General features: G+C 43.1%; 1 protein-coding gene across 4 annotated transcripts in view; it reads left to right on the forward strand.

Annotated features, from left to right (window-relative positions):
• The first annotated feature begins 394 nt into the window (after positions 1 to 394).
• Positions 395 to 9,995, forward strand: part of LOC118409666 (zinc finger protein 608-like) — a 38,451-nt gene continuing 28,850 nt past the window's right edge. The window contains exons 1-2 of one of the 4 annotated variants that reach the window (XM_035810847.1): positions 395 to 1,369; positions 6,407 to 7,212. In XM_035810847.1, coding sequence (XP_035666740.1) covers positions 6,493 to 7,212 — 720 coding nt within the window. In that variant the 5' untranslated portion in view covers positions 395 to 1,369; positions 6,407 to 6,492. Of the gene's footprint in view, positions 1,370 to 5,551; positions 5,856 to 6,406; positions 7,213 to 9,995 lie in introns of those variants that run through there. The other 3 variants (XM_035810846.1, XM_035810848.1, XM_035810849.1) reach the window with 3 other exon arrangements.

A 9,995-nucleotide genomic window follows, 5' to 3' on the forward strand; every position in this document is an offset into this window, starting at 1 on the left:
CACCCCCCACCCCCCGTGTACTGGACTAGCCCATTATATCGTCGTAAAACTGGCAAAAAGGAAAACAGGAACAATGATATAAGCATAAAGCTGTACTAGGCACCTTGGTGAAAATTGCATGCGTTTGAAGGGGCAGACAAGCGAACATCCTCACCGCATGCAGTCAAATGTTTGGGCGTAATCTGATAGGCCGACAGGCCAGGCGAGAATTTCGACAGGCGCAACCGAATCACCTCTCGTCCTCTCCAGCCATTTCAGGCGTCTCGCCAGAAACTGTGTTGTTTTTCATCACGGTAAAAAGACGTGCTACACAAAGACTGGGGGACTACAAAGAAGCAAAATGGGTAATCCTCCTCTGTCCATGTCTGAATAGAGGAGCTCACAGAGCAACATTGTCGTCAAAACTAAATCAGTAACGTTAAAAAACTCTTTGATTACATGGAGCGAGGGAGGATGTGCTATGCCTATGTACTATGAGTATAGTATAATGTTTACCAAAAGCGTAAGTCTGTACTGATTCGTCGCACAGGGCATGATTTTTTCTCCGTTCCGTGGAGACAGTTCTGGTTTCCCCCCTGCTATCGTGTTTTCTGCACACACTCCAACAAGGTCCCCAGGATAGAGTTTACCTCATGCGGAAATGATTCATTGTTATCATGTGGACTCAGTGTGTGGCATACCACAAACGAGCAGTGACCAATCAGATCGCGTAGTTTCCTGTTTCTAGCCCGCTGATTGGTCAATAGCTCCCCGCAGGCTCTTAGGCAGTGTCAACATTCCCGGATGATTTTATTAATGGCATAATTTATGTTTGCCCAAGGGTTGAAAGGAAATCGGAACAAAAGCACTGCTGAACGGACTCTTTGAAAGCACACTTAGTGGCGATTTGCACAGTGAGCAGAGCACGAGTGGGGACAGTTGTTCACTGTGGCTTCGTGGGCGCAGCTATTCCTGTTTTCACGGGGACCATCCTATGCGCCTGCATGCTGTGTTGAAGAAGACTGCTTGCTGTGGGCACTGTACGTGATTACCTCCAGGCTCGCAACTGTTGTGTGACTGTAACCAAACTGTACCCAGTCTTTTCATGTAAAACTGCACCCAAGAAGACAGTACAGCGTTGACTGTTGTGTAGTTTTATCGCGTAGTGGGTGAGACGGAGGTTTTACCGTCTGTTTAGTGCAGCGCCTGGAACAAAGAACCACGCCGTCCTGTTCACGGCGAGGCCCGCGTTGTTGTCTGTTTGCATTTGGATCAAAAAGCAGACCGGAGACTTTGTGAGTGGAATACAAATCGTGCACGACTCAACCCTGTGCTGCTGGGACTACCACACCGCGTACAAAACGTTTCACACAAGATCTATTGCATCAAGGTATGTCTTCTCTTAAACTAGTGTAATCCTAAATTCTATCCAAGCACTCCCAGGGCTGATACTGTATGCTGTCTGTGACAGCTGTTGGCTGGCACTGTCAAAAGGGGAACGCCTAGAGGCCAAAAATTTGGAGGGGGGAAGCTCAAATGCCTGGTGTACACAGGATAGGGAATGCTGTTGTGTGACATACCAGCCTTTGTGCATTCTCTGCACTTCCTTGGTTGTCGTCACAGCATTTACGTTGGTTCGTATAAAAGCAAGAGCAAGGAGATGATAAAACCAGACGTTAGTTTTCAAAGCAGGGATTTTACAAAGAGTTTGCCCAAGGACAGATTTATCCCCCACGCTGCTCTTGCCCCGTCTTTCCTGTGGATGTATCAGTTTTCAGGGCACAAGATGCTGCAGGGATTATGGATCTGTTCGGGCAAAATCCTCACGCACTGGTTTATAGATTCCCTTGATGTCATTCACACATTTTCGTGCTAACACGGTCGAAACAAAGCCCCACGGGGCGTCCCATCATCTGATAAATTTCAAGGGACTGCGGAATTGATTACGAGTTTGTCATGGAGAAATTATTCCCGAGTCTTTTTTATTCCGGCCGAATCAGTTGCTATTTCCTGTCTTTGTTCGCTGTACCATGACGAAGTTGGCTCGCCTTTTCTATCGTCTGACCGTGTGTGAATGCTATCGATCTCTCGCCTTGCCAGCGCCACAAAGCACATCTCAAATAGAACCGTCAGAGGATCAGCAGGTCACCCGATACCGTGACCTCTGGAGCCCATGTGTAACAGACGGGGGAATGTGTGTTCTGCATTGGCAGCCGTGTTTGTTCTCGCAAGTGTTGTGTGAGTCGGGAGTAGTGTGGTCGCCTTTTGTATACATACACATTGTGCTACACGGGGCGGACGCGGGTTTAAGTTGCTGGCTCTACTGTTGACACGGAGGTGGTCTGAGGGGACGCAGTATATATCTGTCTGACAGCGTCCACCTGGAAGTCTAATCGGGACCAACTCACACTCCATCGGGTTTAACAGTCTACAGAGGTAAACAAATGAAAGGGGAAGTCTACTTTCTCCTGTCACATTAGGGGAGCAAGGTGGCATTCGTAGATTTTGTTTTACGGGGTGGGAAGACTCGCAACAGAACCACACAAACTGCCACGAGTACAGTCACAAAACGTAAATTGTCCCCCGCGCTTTGTACACAGACTCCCTGGGGAGATAAAGCGCGTTGTATTCTCCCCCGAGAGGCCCACTTCAATTTCCCCCAAACTCCTACGATTAGGGAAGCCGTCACGAGTGTTTCCTACCAACAAATGAAAGCTGCTATGCCCCCTGTGCCTACTGCCCTGTGCCAAACTCGGCTGCTGCCATGAAACGTAACGTTATGCCCCATTTGAACATAGGAACAAAAATATTGGCACAGAAAGCATCTTCTGAGAGAAAATTGACTTTTACCATTGACAATTCTTCTTTCCGCCTGGTTTACTTCACAGACACTCTCAGCAACGTTCTCAAATATAGTGTAACTGGTTCACATCAATGATCAAGCATCCAGAGAGACCCATGAAGCGGGAATTGGAATGGTCGCCCGTGTATAGGCTATTGTATCCGCTAGATTTATGAGGAGAAAGGCACGTTTGGACCTCTGGCATTTCTGCAAGACCGCCAACACTTATTCAATTCGACATAACGTTATATGTAGCACAGAATGTTTTTGTTTGTCTTAAAAACCACTGAATGTTTTAAATTGCGGACGTGTTGTGTCACTGAAAGCACAGTCATTATCAGGTAATCCCATCTTGCTGGCGTTCTTTTCTCGCTTGTTGACGTTTATCTGGGACGACTTAACAATCTTTTCCCCAAACAGATGATTCTAAGAAGGCAAGTCCCTTGTTTCCATAGTGGATTCTTTAGTACATCTGCGTGTCTTTTTCCAAAATCGTGATAGCACAGCACAGTGCAGGGTCATGCAAGCAGCCAGCTGGCGGAATTTTGGTTGGTCTCAGCTCAACTCGAGCGTGTCAAGACTGGCTATTCAGTTTCCTCACAAGGCAACCAGCACTCGTCAGTCCTATTCTAAATTCAGACGTGTCAAAAGCTGGGCAAAAGAAGCCAAGGTTCTAGCAAAGAAGTAACGGTTAGTTACTTGTCTCTCACTTGCACGTTCATCATTAGCAGGGGAGGAGCACTGTTTTTTCTCATTTGTTTTTAACAAATGTAAATTTCATTAAAATTATAACGTTACCTAATTAACACACATTCATAGCGATAGAAAAGAGAAGCAGAAAATAAAAGCAGACAAACGGAATGTCTGTGTTTAGATATGTGATGTTGGTCCAAACAACCACACGACGTTTTATGTAGGGCTCCTGCCATGTTTTTCAAGGTCCTTGGTCTATTATCACGATCGGTTGAGAGGAAAACAATGCATGTAAACGCTTTTATACAGGTCTTTTGACATGGCCATAAAGAAGTCAGTGGGACTCGATTATTTTTCACACCAATCAAAATCAAAACTCGATTAGAAACGTACAAAGTGCAGTGTGTTAACCTCCTTGTTTTTATGGATTATCAGATTTCTATGAGGGCAAGAATGTGGACTATTTTACTCACACCCGTTTCGTGCCAACTACGTGTAAAACCTTGAGCCGCTGGGTATCGGAGAGAACAATGCCTCTCGCTCCGGGGTGAATGACTCAGTAATTTGCCCGCGAAATAGGGAGGGCTTATCTCTCCAACGTCGTTAATCGATCCGAGTCAACAGGGGTGACGTCACTGTTGTCGTTTCACAGTAAAATGTGTAAAAAGAAAAGGTCTGGTTGGTGAATACCGCCCCCCTCCCCTCGATGTTACTAAATGCGTTTATTACCCCCACGGCAGTTCTGTTTTGTACGACTATTGTGGTGAAAAGAATATTTTCAGACGATGTTGTAATCCGAGTAGAATGATTTCCATGTGGATGACGTGGATAGATGGCGGACAGATTCCCTTGGCTCTCCACTGTACTTGCCCAGTGGGAGGTCGACCGTCGACGGTTAGAACAAGTAATTCAATTTTCCTGTAATGTTACAGGCATAACGTTATGATGTATATGATCAGTACAGTTCAAACCAGTCCGGTAGGAGAACAGGTCTGAGAAAAATGTCGCATGTTTACATTTTCAAGATCTGGATTAGCAGGAGGGTCAAAGCGAATATGAAATGGATTCAACTGTTCGGAGTGCAGGTTACAGTCTGATTCTCAGAACTACTCATTGTAACGTTAACTCTAACTACCGAGACCATATTTTACCGCTCCACGTTATCACTTAAACCAAAGAAGTTTTTATAGCTCAAACAAAAATTCACTACCAGGAGAACGGAAGAATACCAAACACGGGGCAGCTGGTGTCTTCTAAAGATGCTATCTAATAATCTATTAATAATCTAAACTAAAGTAAAGGCATTGAGATTGATATCATTATCAACATTTGTTACAAACGTACGCAGGGTGTACGCAGATCTACAATCCATCTTTGTGAATTTTAAATGAAAACGCTGCTGTCAATTTGCCCCAAATATACATTTTTATTTAAGAAAAACAAAAAGTTCACCATAGCAAATGCATTTAAATTGGAAAGAAATTTAAACGGGATTTTTTTTTTCCTTTTACAAGGTAGACTGGATTGTAGTGCCGATTATACAGTAATCACCGTGGGACATTGTAATAATTACATCAAATGTTAATCATAAAAAATGATAATTATGTGACTTTATTTGGGTCCACAATGTTGTTACCGTTAGCTATTCATGTGGTCCTAAAAATGAACAGCTAATGTAGTTCATTTTGTTCATCACCTAGATCTAACATTTTTTAGATGAAACCGTTTTATTCATTGAAACGGATAATTTAATTGATTGCTCAGTACGAGGCCATATTTCCCATATCGATATTGATTTGATTTTAATAATTGATTCCAAGAACAAGAGTAGCAAGAACAAAGAGATTAATCCCACATTAAGTCAAGTAATGTTCATTAGAAGTTGTTCTGTGTTTATTGACATCGTGAAGTTTATTTTTGTAGCAGCGACACATTGAACGATGGATGTAAAATTCATTTAGTTGTAAAACACAGAAATGATTTGGCATGGCCTAATCTAGCAGACAGCCTGCTTTACGTAAATAGGGTGGTGATAATTGGCAGCCAATTGAGTAGGGCTTTAGAAAGCTGAGAGGACCGGCACGACCGAGTGATCAGTGTGTCACGCACCAGCGGAAGTGTTCGCGGGTTGGCTGGACATTTGAGGTGACAGCAGGGGGGAACAAGCCAGCCTGGTGGAAACAAAGAACCACGGGCACTCTCTGTTATCGGACGGCAAGATTTCCCGGTTTTGCCGAGAAATTAGACTGGTAGCGCGAGGCATACGGCGGAGTTGGGATCACTGGAACACGGTGGATGTCTAAACTGTGCGACATTTGCGTGTGGGTTGCGTGAATTTTGGGTATGCTTGATATGTTCACCATTTTTAATCAGTAACCCGGACGGAATGGGGGGGGGGGTATTAGAAATCAGGTCACGTAGGATTATGACATATTCTTGGTAGGATCATGTGTTACAAAGGCTGCTAGGTTTAGAAGGGCTATATTCGGTGGCAGTTATATTAACGTGTCGTTTGTTAACCTTTAGCAGGATGGAACAGTTATGTGATGAAATTGTAGCCGCAGTAGCATACCACTTGTCTGTGTCTCCATTTATATTGTCCTTCGTGCTCAAATGGGCGACCAGGCAAAGTGGTTGATTGATCGGTGTTGTCATGTGGTGTTTGACTAATTCCCGCCACATGGTAACTCCTGGCAGGCTTAGCATTCATGTCCAGACTTTTCCCTGTCATGGGGGAGCTTCTGGGCTGAATACAGAATATCAGGCTCGCTGACACCACGCCAACACACGTTTCTCTAGTTTGTGTTATTATGTCTCGCATCATGGACGTCATGTGGAGAAAATCTTAACGTCTGAAATGGCATGTCTTTGTTTGTGTTTGCTCCCGTCCAGGGGTGAGAAGCCGGGCGAGAGGGTGCAGGCTCCTCCTGCTGAGCTCGATGTGGGGGCCGGGGAAGCTCGGGAGTTCCTGAGGGAAGATGGCAGCAGTACTCGGGACCCAGGAACACGGCTTGTACGATAGCGGAGACGAGTGGGAAGTCGGGGTCGGCGACCTCATCATCGATTTGGACGCAGATTTGGAAAAAGATCGCCAGCGAGCCGAGGAGGAGAAAATTATGGTCCCACCTTCTCCTCAAAAGGTGGCCAACAACAAAAGTCCAGCTGCAGGAAAGGACATCAAAATGAAGGTGAAACGCAGCAAGGGAGTCAACGGGGCAAAAACATACAGTATAAGTGATCTAAATATAGGGAAGAAAGATGGAGATGCTCAGTACGATTTTGATGGGGCCGGTTCAAATTATTTCACACCTTCCAGTAAAACTGGAAAGGGTTCCTTGGGGGAGGAGAAATCAGGAAAATCGAACAAAGGGGGGAGTCATCACAAAAGTAAAACCTCAGACAAAAGCAGCAGTAGTAGTGGGAGTGGGAAAGGATCATCTTCAAGTGGAGGATCCAATTCACACCAGGGGAGTTCGGATGTTGGTGGAGGTTCAGGTTGTGGCAGCGGCAACAGTGGAAACGATGGCCAGGACGGTAATGATAAGAACAGGAAAAAGGACGACAGGCCCTCGTCTTCCAAGGGAAAAGGTTCTGCATCTGAGAAAAGTGAGAAGAAAAAGGATACTGACAAGTCGGGTGAATCAGGATCTAGTGCCAAGACAAAGGGCAAGAAGAGCAAGGCAGACAAAGCTGAAAAGGTAAATGTTTCTGTTTTATGTTTAAATTTCTCTAACATGGCAACTTAAACTTAAAGCTTATGTGTTGAAATCAAGTCTGCTGCTTAACTACAGTCACATTTATGACAAAAAAAGAAACAGTGTTGGCTTTTGTCACCCAACACTTTGTGGACACCTGAAATGTGCCTTGTGAAGTGACTGTGAAGCCCAACAGTAAATAGATCAGGCCTTGGCTACACATGTAGGAGTACTCTGTGTACTCAAAATTTCCATCTGGTCAGTGTTTGGCTGAAATAATTCTTCACTCCACAGGAAGGGACATTGTATTTTGTAACATTACACATGTATTTTGAGGGGGGCTAGCATTTCATTTGCTCAGATTAGATAGAATAGGTTTTGTTTTTTAAGTCCCTGGATTAATGCTTCAAATCATAGGTATCGCAGAAAAACAGGATATTGTTTGGATTGGATAAAGATATTCTGGATTGTTATCTGTTTGAGTGTTTCATACAGAAATATCCTTTACCCCGATTCTTTGGGGGTGTTGCAGCCCAAGAGTCTAGCAGTACACCACAGCTGGATATAATAAAGTATGCAGCCAGTATTATGTAGCTATAGCATGCTCTGAAAACTCCAGCCCTGTGACAGCTGACCTTCTACACCTCCCTTGTTATGCAAACCTTGGAGTACAAACACATTAGTCATTACTACTGGGCTGCTGATAAACAATGGCAGGCGAGCAAAAACTGGATTCTTCTGTCTCCTCCCCCCAAAAGTGCCCTAGTCCATTTCATTTCCCTACCTTAACAACAAACCCTACCTTACTCACAGTAACTCAATATTTCAACAGTTGTTATCCAGCACTCTGAAAAGATACATCTGCTCTGACCTTGTATAAGAGAAAAAACCTTGGCTGCCATTCTGGGTGCAAATAGCTGTGTTTGAAACCTGTAACAGCTGGGCAGAGGCCGCAGCTATCACAGGATGTAGGCTTTGTTTTTTCTGTGCAGATATAGGATATGGATAGAAAGTTCTGGTATGTCATCAGTGGTATTTTTCGCTTCACCCCACAGGAACTGTTGTCAATCAATGAAAGATAAGGAACAGTGTCCTGAAATATATGAGCCCATTTTGTAGATAAGGAAAGGTGTGAAAGGGTCATTCACATGCCGCTATTGTTTGGTTTGAGTCTGGTAACTCAGAAACAATGCGAAGCACACCTTTGTTGGTAGGTACAAGGAGAATGTCGTTTGTAACCGACCTACCCATACAGAAGTAGCAGTAGCCATTTGCATCATGTTACTAGTATGTTGATATATTGCACAAACCACTAGTATCAATAATCATGAATCCATGATAGTGTTTCTAGTCTCCCACTAGTCGCCTCTGTCCCCTCCCCGATCTATTTATATTGAAATTTGAATTGTCATTTTTCATGTAGATCTATCTAAGGACTTCAACGTCCTTGCTTTATCCAAGGAGGTTAAAAAAGAACCTCCTTGCTTTATCAAATCAACCTCCTTGGTCAAATCTAGTTGAAACTGGTTGTTCTTCAGACAGAGTAAATGTAACACAGACCAATCTTTAAAAAAACAAACAACAACATTGTCTTCATCAAATTCTTGCTGTTGTGTTCTGCTGGCCTTTTCAATATACTACAGCTGTAAACTGGTTCCCCTGGTGGATGTCTGACCCCTGACCTCAAATGTGTACCCTGTGAAAGGAACCATGTTGTGTGCTCACCAACCAAAACAATGGTTCGAACAGAATTGTCCACCATTTGCTGAAATAACAACTGCCAGTATGGGTTTGGGGAATCCTGAATCGTGACAATGTTTTTTTCAGGTCGTGATATACAAAATAAACAGCCAGTCACTGAACCACTCAGCCGCAAGACAAATCAGAGTCATGAATATACAGGATAGCATTGTGTGAAAAGTAGGGTTGGCAGTTATTTGTTAGTAGTGTAAGATATTTGGTCCAGACCCTGCAAATACATTATGTGTATTATTATTATATTCAGTACCATCATGGTAGAGTGCAAGAGGCTAATCATTGGTTCCCGTTGCAATCATGATCCCTGTAAAAGTGTAAGTAATAGTTGTTGTGATGTATTGACAGGGCTTGTTTAATGCTTTTCTGCTGAGCTTGCTTGGAAAGCTCCCAAAACCATCACTGATTTATTTTTATTACAGAAAGGAATTCAGTATACCTACATTACAGCTACATAACAGAACAAGAAAAACAATTACATAGTACACACATATTACAAAATATCCAAGCTTTATATGCCCCAAAAGTAAAGTCTACATTCTCTGGCCTAATGTTTTTTACCACTGGTAATTTGGAATACCCCATCACAGTGATCTTAACTACCTAAATAAATACAATGAAGTATTCATGATGATACCCAGTTTTAGGATGAAATGTTTCAACATTCATTCATAATTTATCCTCTTATTAGATTATATTCTAGGTTGCATAAAAAACAACAGTCATGATTAAGAAGTTATCTTCATGTATTATAATCAGATTTTTCTCACAATGATTATAAGAAATTGAAACCATTTGTATATCACTGCCATCATGCAGGTGCATTATGATTTGGTCCAACATGAATTTTGTGTGTAGTCATAGTTGTATGATATCCTGGTTTGTATCCTGGTATGTACAGGCTGTACTTGTGGTATTTTGTTGCCATGTTCTTTATACAAAATGCACTTTCAAATAGTACTACTTATGATAAGGTTTAAAGCACACTGCTAAAAGTGAATGGTTTTGTTCTGTGGGGGAAAGTCTAAATT

The sequence above is a fragment of the Branchiostoma floridae genome, chromosome 2 (genome assembly GCF_000003815.2).
Source record: "Branchiostoma floridae strain S238N-H82 chromosome 2, Bfl_VNyyK, whole genome shotgun sequence".
Lineage (NCBI taxonomy): Eukaryota > Metazoa > Chordata > Leptocardii > Amphioxiformes > Branchiostomatidae > Branchiostoma > Branchiostoma floridae.